At 36.8% G+C, this 18,512-nt stretch overlaps 1 protein-coding gene and 1 pseudogene across 9 annotated transcripts in view; one reads left to right on the forward strand and one right to left on the reverse strand.

Moving 5' to 3' along the window:
* HECW2 (HECT, C2 and WW domain containing E3 ubiquitin protein ligase 2) overlaps positions 1-18,512 on the forward strand; it is a 349,247-nt gene that overhangs the window by 273,141 nt on the left and 57,594 nt on the right. For 8 of the 9 annotated variants that reach the window (XM_073880902.1, XM_025894329.2, XM_073880912.1 and 5 more), the window contains 3 exons: positions 4,457-4,591; positions 7,941-8,043; positions 11,753-11,849. In XM_073880902.1, the coding sequence (XP_073737003.1) occupies positions 4,457-4,591; positions 7,941-8,043; positions 11,753-11,849 (335 nt within the window). The remainder of the gene's footprint in view (positions 1-4,456; positions 4,592-7,940; positions 8,044-11,752; positions 11,850-18,512) is intronic. The other variant, XM_073880916.1, reaches the window with a different exon arrangement.
* Positions 4,970-5,061, reverse strand: LOC112808097 (small nucleolar RNA U13; annotated as a pseudogene).

Below are 18,512 nucleotides of genomic sequence, written 5' to 3' on the forward strand. Positions count from 1 at the left end.
TGATCCACTTTTCTGACATAATTGATTTGTGTGTCACAAATAGAAATGGCGAACCTAAATTTTGCACAGTAAGTTTTCTATGCTTTTCTCTCTACTTTAAAGTAGAATACATTTTTCACAACTCAGCTGTGACCTGAGTAGTCCCCTTTATGGGGATAAAGCAAAGCACCAAGGAAACCTGTCCATGGTCGCACAGTGGGTGGGGCAAAGGCAAAATACATGCTAAGTAATTGCTTCTTTGTGCTGCATTCTGTTAGTGCTCTAGTGATAGGATTTAATAGAGGTCTTAAGATCTTTTTCCCCAAGTACTTGGCAGACTTAGAAAGCATGTGTCAACAATATGCACATTCTTTTTTTTTTTTTTTTAAGATTTTATTTATTTATTTGACAGAGAGAGACACAGCGAGAGAGGGAACACAAGCGGGGGGAGGGGAGAGGGAGAAGCAGGCTCTCTGCTGAGCAGGGAGCCCGATGCGGGGCTCGATCCCAGGACCCTGGGACCGTGACCTGAGCCGAAGGCAGACGCTTCACGACTGAGCCACTCAGGAGCCCCAACAGTGTGCACATTCTATTTGACTCTGAAACTGAACCCTTTGTGGGATACAAATATCACCTATTCCCCACCTACAGCCATGCCTCCAACTGGTTAACAGTGCAAACTGTGGAGAGTACGTACAGTTTGCTGTCTGACATTAGTGGCAGCCTTTTCAGTGGTGAAACGGTATTAAGGCCCAGCACTGTGAGTGGCTGTTATTGCCAGCCTAATTCAATAAATATGTAAATGCTTTCCAAAATCATGTACAGCATACAGTATGAGGGGAGTGGGAGGAACATGAAAAGGAAAAGATAGGGAGAAGGCAGAATGGAAACAAAATGATATATGAAAAGGAGACCGAGGGGAAAGAGGTACTACTCATTGGGCTTTGGAGTCAGACAGAAAGATAAATTCAAATCCCAGCTTTATAGGTTCCCAACTATACATCTCACTTAAATCAGAACTGTTACCCAACTATATTGAAGGTGAACAACGAGATATCATTATTTACTGAATAATGAAAATCTTTATTTATAATGGTGGTTGCTGGTTTATGTGTTCTTCTATGCTTTGAATTTAAGGAAGACCATGTTTCCTCTGAGTTGCAGAGACTTCAGTATATCAGGATTTGTTCTGGCTGCATTGTGACAGAGACCCATACAAAGTTTAATATACAAGCTTTTATTCACTCACATAAAGGTGTTCAGAGGTAGACAGTCTGGGGCTCTTGAGGTGATTTCTCAAGTTGTGAGAGCCTTGGCCTCTTCCAATTTCTGCTCAACAATCTTTCATCTTTATGGTTCTGTATGGCTGCTGGAGCTCCACCAATTACATCCTTCTCCCAGGGAGCAGAAAAGATGAAGGACAGGGGAAGGCTTGACCTTGTAAAAATCTCCTTGTAAGGAGATTTTCCAGAAGTATCATGTGACACTCTGTTTACATCACATTGACCATAACTTAGTCTGGGCCACATACACTTACAAGGAGCTCAGGAAGTCTAGTTTCCCTAGTTCTCCATTTTTTTGAGCCTTGTGTATGGAATGTAGCAAGATACATTGTGATCCTGGGAAAAACGTCTTAGAAGTTAAAACTTATTATTAGTACTAATAATAGTAACATTTAAGAGGTCACAGGCACTATGTTAAAAAAATTTATAAGAACCATCTCATTTAACCTTCTTTTGATGTCGGTGTTATTATCCCCATTTCACAGAAAAGATATTGTGGTTTAAAAAAGTTAAGTAGTTTGCTCACGGTTATGTCACTAGTAAGTGGTGGAGGTAACGCTCAGAACCAGCCTTGTCTTTTTTTAGATCCCAACCATTTAATTACTACTTTGCCTCCCACTTCTCAAGTTTTAACTTGGTAGTTTATCCATATCTACAATGGGATGTTTTAAAAACTTCTATCCTATCTGTGGTTTTATAGTCTTTAACTCTCCAAGCTTTTCACACACACACATAAACACACACACACATACACACACCTCATTTATTTTTTTAAGATCTTTAAGTATTTCTATGCTTATGTAAAAGAATGTGACTTTTATTACTTGATTAGTTCATTATGAGTTGTCTCTCTGTACTTTAGTCAAGATATTAGCATTTTAGAGTTATTTACTAAGCCCGCATCTTTCCCCCAGATGCAGTTCCAAAAGCTATCAGGGATAACAGGATGAGTAAGAAAGAGTCCTTGCCCTCAAGGCATTTACAGTATAATTCTTTAGAGAATTGGTTTTAGACAAGCCTCTTAACATCAAATTATACTATGACACTACATATAAATCACAGCTGACCTAGATGTACACACCCATTTGTCCTTATAATTACAAGTGCATCATTGTTACCTCTAAATGGTTACCCATCCCTTCAAAACATTCCTAAGAAATTAGGTAAATAGGCAAATCTATTTTAGCACTCTCTGTATTTTTCCCTTAAAAAACATGACATATTATTGCTTTTTAATAAAAACTTAATTTCATAAAGATATGTGGCTGATTATAATATTTATTATTTTGAAATGTCCATTTGTCAAAATAATTTAATTTCTATTGTATGACATTTTGAATAGTGGCAGAAATGATGTATAAAGTATTAGAAGCCCAAATCAAATGGGGACCAGTGTGACATTTGGGACCAGAACCTGCCAATATAAGCCTATATAGAGTTTATCATTGGTGGTTTTTTGTTTGTTTTATTTTGTTTTATTTTTACAAGATGAGAGAAGATAGATGTTCCACCTGACATGTTAGGAAAAAGGGAGCATTACCCAGGGATGTGAGGCTGATGGCATCATCTCCTACAAGACTTCCACTTAATTCAGTCTTTGTACCTGGAAATCAGATATTGAAAGAAGGGACTAGCCAGCATACAGTACTATATGCTCACTAAGTGAACATAGTAAAAAAAATAATAATAAATTTAATTAATTAATTAAAATAAATAGGAAGGAATAAAGGAAGGACTGGCAAGAATTCTCAATCAGTATATTTCTCTGCTTTGTCTTCTAGTACATCTACTGCTTAAAGTTATTTCCTTACAAAGAAATAAGTGTTTTTTTTTTTCCTATTTGGGAGCTACCTACAAATTGTTTTCCCTGTTTCCTGATTATGTATATACAGAAATATTTTGTTTCATAATGGAAAGGTGATTTTTTTAATAGACATAAATATATCATCTAAACCTGGGATTTACCTAGGTGTTTTCTCCTTCCTAGTCTTTAAAGTACTTTAACTGAGCTCCATCAGTTTGAGAAGTCAGTTCTTTTTTGCTTAGATTATTGGCATATATCATGTGCCCTGACACTTGACTAATAGGTAATGTGTCTCCCGGCTCTCCTAATAGTCTCTTTTATCTTGATGACCTAATAAACTTTATCTGATCATGGAAAACTTACATTTTCTAATTGTCCTTGAGATAATGGGCTTCATTATTCCCTAGAGCGAATTTTACTTTGAAGACTTACACCATTCGGCTCCTAATGACAGTGATAAATAGCACTGGTGTAGAGCTTCAGAATTAAACAAAAAGAATTTTAAAAGGCTATTCTACGTTATATGCAGTCCTTACTGCAACAGTGAGGGAAACAGTTTATGCTCATTTGTGATTTCACTAATCGGGAATTCTGCAGTAAACACCATAGACATGATTCCTCCCTTCTTTCACAGTATGGGGGGAGAAATGTTTTTATAAGAATTCTACTGCTCAGAGAACTTAAGTGACTTGCCCAAAGTCACTGCACGTGATAAAATTTGTATGTAATGTGTGATCACCGATTAAACCGGAGAGGCAAATGGGAAGGAGATTTTAAAATCTTGGAAAACTGCCAAATTTTGTCAGAATTTTTTTTTCTAGATAATGGGTAGCCAGTGGAAGCTTTGGATTGGAGCAGTAATGTAATCAAAGCATTTAGAAAGAATATTCGATACTGAGGTACCGGTTAAATGAATAAGGTTGTGGAGATGTGGAACAAGTGAAGACTGTTAATACATGTGTAAGAGAAAGCCCTGAAATACTAGGATGGTCATCAGGCTGGGATGGGACAAATGGAGGAGACACTACTCTGGGAAAGTTGGGAGCCTGAGGGCTGACAGTGTAGGAGAGGTCAATGAGGTTGAAGTGTCAAGTGATAAATAAGAACTTTGTAATAACCGTGGAGAGCAGTAAGAACTTAAGGAGCACCAGTTAAGAGAAGCCCAAGTGTCCTTTCATATGGCTCCTTTCTAAGATCCTGTCTTTGATGACTGTCTCTTCGAGTATTTCCTAAAACCAGGAATAATTCTCCCCAAAGATTAAGTTTATGAGAAAATGGAGCTAAGATCATTACTCGAAAGTAGGTCTTTTCCTGAACGTGTGCAGTGATAGGTCAGCGAAGACAGGTGTGTGGCACGAATTGACAACTGACTGAGGGGACTGTTTCCTAGGCATTTTTTGTCGACCACAACTCCCGCACCACCACTTTTATCGACCCCCGGCTCCCGCTCCAGAGCAGTAGACCCACAAGCGCGCTGGTTCATCGGCAGCACCTGACGAGGCAACGCAGCCACAGTGCCGGCGAGGTGAGTCCCACGCCCCCCGCCCTCGGCAAGCGCTTCGTGGAAGCCACGGGGATGCGGTGGCTGTGGAAATGGGTGGGCTTTTTATTATTGTTTTGTTTTGTTTTCCTAGTTTGGTTTAGAGCTTTATCATTTGGAGACTGGAAAGTGTTGCAATGTTGACAGGGCCTCTCTGGAAATACACAGAGCCTAATTTACAAACTTTGAAAGACGGATATATGAGGAAAGATTGAAGAATGCAGAGAATTTTTTACATTCAGAAGTTGGTGAGAGAAAATTCTCAATGTTAGGAAATGTTCTAGAGAGGATGACGGTAAAGCCTTTTGTGTACATACCTAAGGGCAGCTTCATAGGAAAAAATAAATGTAACTTTTTTTTCCACGTCAGATGGGTAATATGCCGAGTTGTAATGAGGTTTGAGGGAGACTCGTGTCACACAAAGGCCCAATCATCAAACTTATGAACAAAAGGTTGGAAATGTAACTTTTAGTGCGCAAAATGTCAGTTACATATAAGGGAGGTTTTTGAAGTGAGGGTTGCTGGATTGGATTAAAATCTTCAGCCAATGCTATGGGGTGGTGGTGTCCTCACTAATATTCTTTAAAGTCACCATGAGAGTTGATTCATGTACTCTAAGAGCCCAGAGAAAATGGGCGGAATTAATTACTAACAGCTCTACCTCGGTTTAACTTTGCTGACTTGTAGTGACCTGTGGTAACCACATGGGGGCCCTTGAATAGCCTAACCAAAAAAAAAAAAAAAAAGAAATAATCACTTCCTGTTTTCCTTTTTCTTTAGTAGCTTAAATAAAAGGAATGTTTTAAGTCAACTTTTTTTCTCTTTAATACTGGCTTTATGCCTTGAATGTTTATCATTGCTTGGTATACATTGTTTCTAAAAATTGTGCTCAGGCAAAAAGAATTAAGATTCTTTTCCTATATGCCTTTTCCATGTCTATGTGCATATTATATTTTCAGTATTATATTGTAGATCAAATATTTTTGTAACCTCTCTTATAAGAAAAATTATGAATGCGATAAATAACTGGATTTTATTCATCAAAATTCTACTCTTGGAATTTCCCCTTGTGATTTACATACTTGTGTGTTTGCTGATTGTAAATGCAGACATAGAAGAGTATACTTGAGAAGCTCATATAAAAGTGATATATAAATCTATTGCAGGATGAGGTATGCACAGAAATATTTATATTTTATGAGTAGTTGATCAATCTTTACTTTGCTGCCATGGAAACCATTAGTGATGAACTGGATGATGCAAACAGCATTTATCTTAGAAGCAGAACAGACCTCTCACCTTTGGACCTTGTGTGTGATACGTACCATAATTAGGGCCCTGCCTGACTTTTATCACAAGGCCAGTGCACTTTAGCCACTTGACCTTATCTTGACTTCACAGTATGGAGCTGGCTGCTGGGTCTGGTCAGGACTACTTGCATAAGATTTATAGCTACCTTCCTTTTTCTTTCAATTCCTCGGTCTCAGGACTTGAGTTATTTTCATGGTCTAGTAATAGCCTGTTGGGGTAGAGGGATCCTAAGGTACACATTCAAATTTAAGTGAGGATATCTCTTCGTGTTGATGGAGACTGAGCAATGGAACCGAGATAACCCCACAAAGACTCAGCAGTCAGCCCCAGCCTTGCCAGACCATTGACGGGAATGTGCTTTCTGGCACCGCCTGCAGTGCTCCACACACTTATCTGGCCTTGCCCCGTCTGACGGTCTGGTTTGAAGAAGTGGGTTGTTGAAGAGAAGACATTTGTCTCTTCTGGGAAATAATGACGCATGACCACATACTGACAAGGAGTAAAAGTATATGTTCATGTACTGAAGTGATAAATTCTGTGACTGACAAACAAGATGTCGTTAATGATCGAATCTCCTCTGAGAGTGGCTGACTTTATTCTTCAAAGCCAATAATTCAAGAGAAACAGAGCGAGAAACTTCTAGTCATACACAGGAGTCTTTCCATCTACTCTCTTATCCTCATTTAGCAAATATCACAGGTAGTAGAAATGTTGGTGTATCTTCCATCCAACAGAGAAATTCTTACCAAACACTGGCAGTGTAGAGACATAGTGGTTGGTGTGAACGATACAAATAACATATGTTTCTTTTTCTTATTAAGGAGCAAATGTATGAAACTAATCATAATACAGATGAATAAAAATATGAATGAAAACGCTTTATAAAATGGTGATAATGGCAGCTGCTTAAGAAATGTATACCAAGTGCTGTGGGAGCTCAGAGAAGGGTACATTTAAAGTCAGCTTGAACAGAAGGGAAGGCTTCATCAAGGAGGGGCTGTTTGAATTACACTGTGAAGAATGAGTGAGAGTATTCTTGAGGGACAAGCAAGCAGTGTAGAGTGGGAACAGTATTTTTAGTTTTAGGACCTTTAGAAAAACCTTCACCAAACACCGCACAGATACAATGTGATAAAATGGTTGTGAAGGTTTGAATGAGTGGAGTAGAAGCTCTATTTTTAAAGTACCAATTTCTAAATCCAATATGTTATTTTGCCTTTTTTTCCCCTCTTACTCTCTAATACTTCTTTTCTACTGTTGTCTGAAAAGACTTCTGTAATATGGGGAGGGGGGTGCTAAAACAGAAGCTAAAGCAATGCTAGAGTTTACTGAGAAGACTATTAAAGGACATTTTTGTTCATTGACTTGTTGTATGTATGAGTTTCTAAATCTGTAATAGGTACAATAAATAATTCAGGTTGGGGCAACCCTATTTAGCTCTTTCACACCTGCCATGATTAGCTTCCTGGTGTGGGAGGTTCAAACCAGAAAGAGCTGTTGTACTGGGTGCTCTAATAGGTGTGTAAAATTGCTCCTGAGGAGATAATACACCAACTCAGAACCCCACACGAAGCTTGCTGCTCTTCAGCCTCCGCTGAGCAGGGAATTCCCTAACCTGCCTTGGCCAAAGGAGGGAATAACTTGGTACTGGTACTTCCCAAGTTCCCTCTCCGATGTATTGTTGCAGGATTTTGTTCTGTCAAAGCAGAGGTTATTCCTGGTGAACAGGCCTGCTGTTTAGCTTCTACAGCTCCAATAATTGTATGCATATGGACCTACCCCTGTACCCCCTGGTCACTGCCCCAGCCCCTCTCAAGGACATGGACGTCCCAACCCCTCCCCTCAATCCAGCCACTAAAGCAGAGCTCCTGAGAACCCTGTGTTGGCTCCTCAGCTGGCATCTTTTCTGATCAGTTGGTCCTTAATGCTCGTTGTCAAGTATTTTGAACAACTAGGCTTGGTGTGCTGATTTAAACCATTCTGGGTCTTGGTGCACAACATAAATAATGCTTCTGGTTTGCAGGTAGGAGAAGATTCTCGACATACAGGCCCACCAGTTCTTCCCAGGCCATCGAGTACGTTCAATACAGTCAGTAGGCCACAGTACCAGGATATGGTTCCAGTGGGTATGTCATCCCTTTCCAGAAATCTTTATCTTTGCTTTTCATATCAGTATGAATCATGCACTCTGTCAGCCTGCTACTTTTGCCCTGTACTGAGAACTGTTTCATTATCCCTAAGAAACTGATTTGAATCGCAAAGCACTCATGTCGTGTAAAATCCTATGTGATGAGATTTTTTTATGTTACTCTACCTTTTCTAGTAGAGCTATTATGTTAGATTGTTGAGGTTAAAGGAAAATAAGCTATTAAGGCAAATATATTATGTGGTCATTTCAAATGAGGCATTGGACAAGCATATATTTAGTATATATCTAATGCTTGGGACCGAATTTAAGTACGGTGTGAACCTAGAGTAGCCTCACAATAAGAAAGCAATGATGGCATATTCTTAAGGTTTTGGTAAAGAGCTATGAATTTGTAGCAAATACAAGGCAGCAGGAGACTCCAAAATAAATGAATTGGGGCAGTAGGCCTAAAGAACAACTTGAATTATTATTCACATGATGAGGTTGAAGTAGGCCAGTTTTCACACCTGGAGCCCTAAGGCAGGTGGAGTATACAGATGGCAGGAAGCCATATGGGCTCCTGGCTTCATCTTAAATTTGAGTAGCTCTCCATTGGTCTGTTTTTACCTTAAAATTTTCACTTCTTTAAGGAAAACTTTAACATGAAATATAAAGAAATTTGACAAACACTGGACAAAAAGAAATCTTGGATCCAAGTCTAACAGTCTATTTATGCTGTTACTAATAGGATACTAAATATTGCACAGAGAACTTAAAAATCTTATAAAATTGTTGCTCAAAAAGTTATCTAGTCTCTGATTGTGGATGGAATGTAAAAACCCACTGACAAAATTGCAGTTATAAAAATGTTTTCTAAAAAATTGTTTTAAGTGTTTTCATTATTTATATATGATGAAATGTACTGGTAGGTACACTTCAAGCTTGACAGTGGGATTCCATGTTAGCAGATAGTATTTTTTTTTATTTTATTCACATTTAACTAAAATATGTATGCAAAGGCAGCATGATACAGCTGAAATTTGAACTGGCAGATGTTTAGAGCATGATATTTCTTTTGTTTGATCATTTGTTAGTTTAAGCAAGGCATGTTCCTTGATCATATTTATGAACACAAGAGTGTTGCCTGAACTAGGATCACAGATGTCTGAGAATCCAGACATTCAGTTCTGTGATTTAAATATATTTTTCTGATTAGAAACAGATATAATCAAGATGAATAATATTAAGTAAGCCAATTAGTTTTCTTAACAAAAGAGAAATTAATTATTAGAGCCCTTAATGAATTGTAATTAATTATTTTTAAATTTTTGTGGACATTAGCCAGACTTGACATACATACATTTTTCTTTTGATGTTATGTACATAGTTGATAATGCCAATTGTGTTGTAGCTGTTGGTATAGTTGGTTTGGTGAATAGCTACATGTGGCTTAATGGCATTTATTTCTACGTAATATTTGTGAATGGTTTGTCCTCTACATTTTGGTAGTAGCTGTTGCTGACAACTGTTGTTGTTGTTGTTTTTTTAATTATAGTGACACACAACGTTATATTAGTTTCCAGTGTACACCATAGTGATTCCACAATTCTATACATTACTCAATGTATATCCCATACAAAGTTATTGCAATATTATTGACTATATTCCCTGTGATGCACTTTTCATCCCGTGACTTATTTGTTTTGTGGCTAGAAGTTTGCACCTCTTAATCCCCTTCCCCTGTTTTGTCTGTCCTCTCGGCCCCCTCCCCTCTGGCAACCATCATTTTGTTCTCTGTATTTATGAGTCTATTTCTGGTTTTATTTGTTTTTTCATTTGTTTTTTTAGATACCACGTAAAAATGAAATCACACCATATTTGTCCTTGTCTGACTTACTTCAATTAGATAATACTCTCTAGGTCCATTCATTTTGTTGCAGATGGCAAGATTTCATTCTTTTTTATTGCAGGGTAATGTACTATTATATATAGAATATATACAGAATCACACCTTCATCCATCTATCGATGGATACTTATGTTGCTTCCCTCTCTTGGCTATTGTAAATCATGCCGCAGTGAACAGAGGGTGCGTATATTTTTAGGATTAGTGTTTTTGTTTTGTTTTGTAAATATCTAGTGGAATTACTAGAGCATGTGATATATCTATTTTTAACTTTTTGAGGATCCCCCATACTGTTTTTCATAATAGCTGCACCAATTTACATTCCCACCAACAGTAAGCAAGTGTTCCCTTTTCTCCACATCCTTGCCAACACTTGTTATTTCTTATCTTTTTGATACCAGCCATTCTAACAGGTGTGAGGTGATATCTCACTGTGGTTCTGATTTGTATTTCCCTGATGATTACTGATGTTGAGCATCTTTCATGTGTCTGTTGGCTATCTGTATGTCTTCTTTGGAAAAATGTCTGCTCAGGTCCTCTGCCCATTTTTCAATGGGATTATTTGTGGGGGTTTTTTTGTGTTGAGTTGAATGAGTTCTTTATATATTTTGGACATTAACCTCTTATTGGATATATGATTTGCAAATATGTTCTATTCAGTATACTGCCTTTTCGTTTTGTTGATGTTCCCTTTGCTGTGCAAAAGCTTTTTAGTCTGATGTAGTCCCAATAGTTTATTTTTGCTTTTATTTTCCTTCATGAGGAGACATACCAGAAAAATGTTGCTAAGACGAATGTCCAAGAGATTACTGTCTCTTAGGAGTTTTATAGTTTTAGGTTTTACATTTAGGTCTTTAATCCATTTGGAGTTTATTTTTGTGTATAGTATAAGAAAGTGGGCCAATTTCATTGTTTTGCATGTAGTTGCCCAGTTTTCCTAGCACCATTCATTGAAAAGACTATCTTTTCCCTATTGTACATTCTTGCCTCCTTTATTGTAGATTAATTAACCATATAAGCATAGTTGTATTTCTGGGCTCTCTGTTCTGCTGATCTGTGTGTCTGTTTTTGTGCCCATACCACACCATTTTAAGTACTATAGCTTTGTAGTTTAGTTTGAAATCTGGGATTGTGTTACCTCTAGCTTTTTTGTTCTTTCACGAGATTGCTTTGGCTATTATGGGTCTTTTGTAGTTCTGTACAAATTTTAACATTGTTTTAGTTCTGTAAAAAAGGGTGTTTTGATAGGGATTTTGTTGAATCTGTAGAGTTCTCTGAGGAGTATGTACATTTAACCGTGTTAAGACTTCCAATCCATGAGTATGGTATAGCTTTCCATTCATTTGCCTCATCTTCAGTTTTTTTCATCAGTGTCTTCAGTTTTCAGAGCACTATTGTATTTTGGCAATTCTTATTCTGCCTCTTTACTTCTCTGGATGGCTGATACTTAATCAGAAGATAGTTTTTCATTTCTAACAGTTGCTTATGAGGCTTTTGGTAAGCAGAAGCTAAAAACTATCAATATCTAGAATCTTGTTAGTGACCTCATCCTGCAATTTGATAATAAATATGACTTATCAGATGAATTTAATTAGTGCTTAAGTCACACCTATTAGATCTAAGTCCAATAGTCATATAACAGGTAGACACAAATTGGATTTTAAGCATCTGTAGTGACTCTGAACTATGACTTTTAGTACAAGGAATATTAACCAAAAACACTGACTTTTAAGTTTGGATTTTTGTGCATAAACCTAATAACAGATTTTTAAAGTATTGTTATAATTTCTGTTTTTTTTCAGCTTACAATGACAAGATTGTTGCATTTCTGCGCCAACCCAACATCTTTGAAATTCTACAGGAGCGTCAACCTGATCTTACCAGGAATCATTCACTCAGGTAACTGCAGTATTGGTATTTGGTTCAAGTTCCATAAGCCCCAACTATTAAGTCATCAGGAACACTGATAATCATCTTGGAAATTTACTCTTTCTTTCTGGCAGTCTGAACAAAGACATCTTGTGCACAAAGACTTTGTCATCAACAACCAGGTCATTGTAGTCCTGATTTTTCTCTATTAAGTATGAAGATTGAATAAGATTGACTACTAAAGAACCTAGAACCACCCTCTTTAAAGAGGGAATATGAAAAAGAAATAAAAATTCATAGCCAAGAATACATCCTTGATGTGCAGATTATAATGAAAATAATAAGACACTAACCTTTTTGAGTGTAGCTCGAGTAAACAAAAGTAAAAGAGTTCACTGAATTGAGACATAAAATCCTAGGCTCAGTATTCACATTTTTCATAATAAAAACACAGTGGAATCCAAGGAGGGAATCTGATCCTCTTCATCATCCAGTATTCCTATGCATGAACCCACTCTTCTAAACAGTTCTTCAATGCGTCACACTTAAGTCCAGTTTTACTTTCCTGAATACATGCTGTTCCTGTTCCCTGGCAAGTTTTTCTTTTGTGCATTTGGCAAGGAAGGTCTTTCCTTTAAAACTCAATGCAAGCTATGCCTCCTTGAAGCCTCTCAGCTGCACTGTGAGCTCTTGCTCTCAAGATCTAGGCTAGTATTTCTCAACCTCAGTGTTGTAGGTATCAGTGGAGATGGAAAAAGATGTGAGTTTTTGCTGAAAATTTGGCATAACTCAAAGCTCATTTGGTTCATATGCCACCTTTACTGGTAGAAATGTTTGTCCTGTGGTGCCATCTTGGCTCACAGCAGTGATTCTCCAATACCACTCAGTTGTACCAAAATTTTCATCAGGATCACCTGGGAAGCTTTGTAAAGTGTAAAATGCCAGGTCTTCTCTCCCCCAACCCTTCTCCCTTCTCTGAATTTATGCCTCCTACCCTCCTATACCCTGTCCAGTTATTTAATTCGGGAGGTCTGGGGGAGAACTCAAGCATTTAATATCTTACAACCTCTCCATCTAATTCCAATGACACATCCAGGTGTAATAACTTACGTTCTAGACACTAATTGATAATTATGTAGTGTATCACACTGTCCTTTATATGACTTTTGTGCTATAATTTGACTTTTCAAGTCTTTATGCTTTATTTTCCAATTAGATTATAAGTTCCTTACAAATATGGATCTTATTCAACTCATTATGTCTCCTCCTTACTGCTTAAATATAAAGAATAGTACTTTGCATACAGTGAATGTATATACATACATATATACACAGAAAGAGATAGAGATGTTTTTGTTGATTTGAAAATAAGTTACCAATTCTTCTTATTATGTTCTTAGTCTCTCATATCTTTTATCTTATTGAGGTACAATTGATATACAATATTATATTAGTTTCAGGCATTTAACATAACGATTCAATATTTGTATATATTGTTAAATGATCATCCCAATAAGTCTAGTGAAGATCCATCACTACACATTGTTACAGGATTTTTTTTCTTGTGATGAAAACTTTTAAGATCTCTTGGCAACTTCCACATATGCAATACAGTATTAACTACAGTTGCCATGCTGTACATTACATCCCCATGACTTATTTATTTTATAGCTGGAAGTTTATATGTTATGAACCCCTCTCCCCATTTTGCCCACTCCCCATCTCCTGTTAGTCTCTCATAGCTTTAAAAATTGTCATTACCTTCTAAAGTTTCTAAAGGCTAAGGCTACATGTAAATGTAATTTCAAGTATGACTACAAACATTGCCTACACAAAAATCCCAGTTTTACAGTAGTTAATATCTAACCCAAGTCTCAGTGCTTTTCTCAACCTGACAAGCATGCTGTTCTCAATCACAAGAAAATTATAAAAATTAGATGAGCTATCTCATTTTGTATATTTGTATATTATGGCATCAGTTCAGTAATCCATGGTCCACTGGAGAGTCTTGTGTAAGAAGTTTTAGTTAATAATATTGCAGAAATAAACTCCCCAGTTGTCCACTGAGAGATCTTAGAGATTCCAGACCACAAAACAAAACAACAAAAAAGTAAATTTCTCCTCTTTTGCTAACCACAAAATAAGGAGAACTCTATTTTTTTTTTCTTTCCCACCAGCCCTAGCCCCAAACACACACACACACGCATGCGCTCATACGAGCTTTTAGTCGGTATCTATTCCTGTCAAGATACCCCACCCCCCACAAAAAAAAACAAGAAAGAGGAAACTCAAGAAGGTTTCTACTTTTGCTCTACACCCCACATTATTATTTACAGCAATTTCACATATCTTTAAATTTCCACCGTCAGAGATATTGGATGATTTATTCTGCCTGAACAAGGCATCCAACAGTGTCATTATTCTTCAGGGATTTGACAGGACCTTAATAGATCCTAGCAGAGGGGAAAACTGCTGGCCCCAGTTGGTAGTTTTCAGTTTTGTTTTTGTTTTTCCTTCTGCTTTTCAGAGTCTTAAAAGTCTCTAACCTCCTAAAGATTGGTAAGGATTTTTATTTTTTAGTGACACCCTGGGTCTTCAGCTGAGCACATTCTTGTAATGTAGATCTCACACGGTAGTCTATCAGTAAGAAATTATTTTATAAGTTTTGAAATAAGTTTCTGTCTTATTCCAACTTACTTATAACTTTCCATTTATCCTTTCTAAAACTATTTACAGAATTTGACCATAAAAAGCATATGCTATCATGACAAGTAGAAGGAAGCAAGGACATAAATCAGTGAGATAATGCTATTCCTCTTACACAGAGTGTCAGTGCACTTTTATTTTCTGAAAAGTTTTTGGTAGTTGAGCATTTTGATTATCACAACAACATAATGGGGAAGTTTGTATATCTAAGAGAACATTCTGTTTCATATGGTTAAAAACTGCATCGTAAGAGGCATTCCCACAAAGGCAGGGGTGGGGAACCAGCTGGGGTTCTTTAATCTCATATTTCAGTGATATGTTTGATAAAAGATTTATGCATGGAATAGAGCCACCGAGTAATTGTGTGTCAAAAGTAACTGTGGACCTTCTATTCATAACCTGGACAAGGGGATCCTCAACACCAGTGTAGCTCCGTGTGCATTCTTTCTCATCCGTGGCACAATCACTTAAAAGAAATACCCCTTTCTTTATTCTCGCCGTAATATAACAAGGAAAAGCGTTAGCCCTTGGGAGATTCAAATGGGTACATCTATTGACGTTGTGTTTTTCCTGTTTAGCTTGTGATTCCTCCTAAAGCAAAGGATAGCCAGCAGTTTATTTAGTTTCTGTCCGTATATAGCTTCCTCTTCCTTGAGACTCCACTTGTGTACATTTTCCTGTAGAATGGCTGTGGTTTTCTTTGCAGTGGATATGGCTTTAGCTTCCAACTGCTGTATTTAAATCACTGCTCCCTCTAACTTCATCTGTCATGCAAACGTGATGCTACGAAGTTGTCCTCTCCTTTTTTTTAATCTCAGAAGAGATTTATTTCCTTGGCTAGAAAAATCATCATCCAAAAGTCAGTACTACCTCCTTCAAGTGAGTACTGTCCCCCCATGGATAACCATCTCTTACTATTGGCTCTCACTGGAAGACAGTAATCATACTAAGAAGCTTTTTGTATGTGTGGCATTAAAATAAAAGCCAAAATAAAATGTTTTATTATTTTATTCAAAGACAAATATATTCATTAAAAAAGAGCCTTTGAACAATATTTTATTGGTGAATGTAATGAATACAAATTAAATAAAATTTTTGGTATTGGTATTTGTACAACACTATATTATGTGCAAGGATCTACATGTCATAAAACTGAATTAAGAGTTGAGAATAATACCTCTTGTGTGATAATTAGGTCTAGCCAGCAAACCTGTTCCCTACAGTCCAGCTTTCCCCAGGCATCAGTGATAATTATTTTGGGGTCCAGGTTAATTCCATTTCTATTTGTCCGTGGGAATCCACAATGGACCTGTATTTCCAGATTGAATGGGAAGTAGAAAGAAAAGTTGATCTTTCTATTGCATGGCCCTGGCTTTTAAGTCAGACCGTGCTCTGGGACTGTAATAAAGAGTATGAACGATCAACTGAGAAATAAATGCTAATTTTCCTTTCTTGGCCTTACACCATTAGAGATGTCATGGGATTTCTCTAAAATTGCCCCGGGGAATTTTTTTAAACATGTATTTTTGAAGGTGTTACTGAACTGTATCTACAGGAACCTTGTGTGCAGAGTCTGCAATCCAGAGAGTTTTGTGGTTTCAAGGCATTGCTGCTTCTGATTGTTTCTGATCACATGCCCTTCTTTAACTTCACCAAAAATGTTGGTTGGTTTCAATGAGAGTATTTTCTGTGGGAATTCCGGCCTTGAGACTGTGTTCATTGTCCTCAAATGCTCTTCTGCCAGAGTTGATCTTCTGGGGTAATTCTGTGCGCTTGAGGAAGTGGTTACAAAGGTCTAAATATTATGGGCATCTGAGATACAGCAGTAGTTAGTGACTTCTTCCTGAGGTTGTCACGATATAGTTTAGCATCCTGTTACCACAGTTGTGAGTTTTCTTATTAAAGGATTGCCTCTTTACCTGTCTTTGCACTTCCCTCAGTGGGGTCTATTTTAGCAAGTAATCTGATGTCAGCTTTCTGATTCTCTTTTTCTCTGCCACAACAACAACAACAAAATGGTAGCTTATTCCAGACACTGAGTGGAGTCAGGGAAATTTGTTAGGAGCCAGCTCTTACTTTGGCATTAACTAATATTGTGCCTGCATATGTTTTATTGAGCATTCCTAATGTGCGCAGCACAAAGCTAGGTACTTGGGGAATATAAAAATAAAGGAGGAAGGGCTTTTGCCCTCAAGAAATTCATGTTTCCAAAAGAATTTATGTTGTAACTGAGTGGCCCGGTGAGAAAGTACAATGGAGGAAGTACTGGAATGTATTCTAAAGGGCCCAGAGAAAGAAACATGCCCATGCAGAGGGGGTCAAATGATAAAGTGTTATTTGAATGTCATCTTAATCCTCATTATAAACCACTAAATTTGAATAGAATTTCTTCATTAAGGTAAATGCAGTAAAGATAGGAATTAGAGGACTGCCACTGATTCCTTCTAACTCTATAAATAATATAGAAAGTAAACTTGAACCAATATAGTAATGTAACTTTCAAATGTCCCTTTAATCAGAGTCATATGTATCTTTAATGATATTTCTCAAGCTTGTTATGTTTATTTCAGGCACTGAGTGGACTCATGGAAAATTGTTAGGAGCCAAAACTTATTTTCCTTTTAGAAAAAGGAAAAGAAATATTGCAGATCTACAATGTTGACTTTAATTACTTTTATTTTAATGAAACATAAGTGTGCACAAATATAAAATATGCAAAAACTTCTTACAGCTTTTAGGAACTTTAAAGCCAAAAGACATATACGTTAAGTGAAAACTTTAAAAAATAACATTTAATTGAATGATATTAATGTGAGATTTTTGTTTTTCAGAAACCAAATCACCAATATTGAGACCATTGTCAGTAGAAAGATACATTTGTGCTTTTTGTTTCACTTGTGTTTGACATGTATCTAATTTTGATTTTGTATCTAATGGTTCATCAGGTGCATCTCTGGCAATATTGTGGTCATTATTTTTCTTAACCAATAGCTTATTTTTATCTACTATTTACCTACTAATTTTATTTTTATCTACTAATTCATTGTTTTGATGAGCCAATTCATTTAATACCCCCAACTGCAATACTAAAGAAAAAATATATTATTAAATGTACCCTGTGATGATTCTACTGCTCCTTTTCTACTTGTAAATGATCATAAAACTTTTGTTTTTAGAATAAACCATAACATCTTTTGTGATTTAGTTAGCATAAATGCATAGTTTACTTCTTAAATCCATTTATTTTGTTTTCTCTTTAGCCTGTGGCAATTTATATATACATAACCTTGCCTCACTTCATCATTGTCATTATGCAAATCAATACTGCAAAAGAAAAGTTTTGTCTTTTTAACTGGTAAGAGAATTGTGTGTGAGTGGTAGACAGGGACTGCTGTTATCATACTTAACATCAAGGCCCTGCCAACCTCAGAGCCTGCTCACCAACACTTTGAAAGTTTCTCTGTGATCATTTGGCACCAATGTTTTATAAATACAAACATGGGAACTGAAAGCAAATGGCAGTGTTCAGTCATAAATGTTATTCAGATTATCCAACATATGCCTACCTCAGTATTAGCAGTTTTGATCATCAATGTGAAAACACAGAATTTTTAAATTCTCCCAGAACTTGAGATTATGTCTATAGATTTCCAGTAGACAGGAACACAAGTTTGACAAATACTGGTCTATGGACTATTAGGCAAATACCTAATAACCAAGAAGTAGTTCCTGTTTGGTTTTGCTTTTCTTAGAAAAGATTGGCGACATTTCTGAGGATATCTGCTGACGTTCTCTTCCTCAGCCTTGATCTGCTCGCCTGACAGTCAGTAAACCAATGCCCTCTGTTTTTATGTGAAAGGACTTTGTGGAATAGGAGTGGGTGTAAGGCCTAAACAGAATTCAGTTAAGCAAATGGAACAGCTTAAATATTTTCATATAATACTAGAATTGACCTTTCTACTGCACCATGAATTCTTTGGGAAAGGA

This window comes from Callorhinus ursinus, unplaced genomic scaffold (genome assembly GCF_003265705.2).
Source record: "Callorhinus ursinus isolate GAN/ISIS: 27379988/994484 unplaced genomic scaffold, GSC_fseal_2.0 scaffold2, whole genome shotgun sequence".
NCBI classification, from domain to species: Eukaryota; Metazoa; Chordata; class Mammalia; order Carnivora; family Otariidae; genus Callorhinus; species Callorhinus ursinus.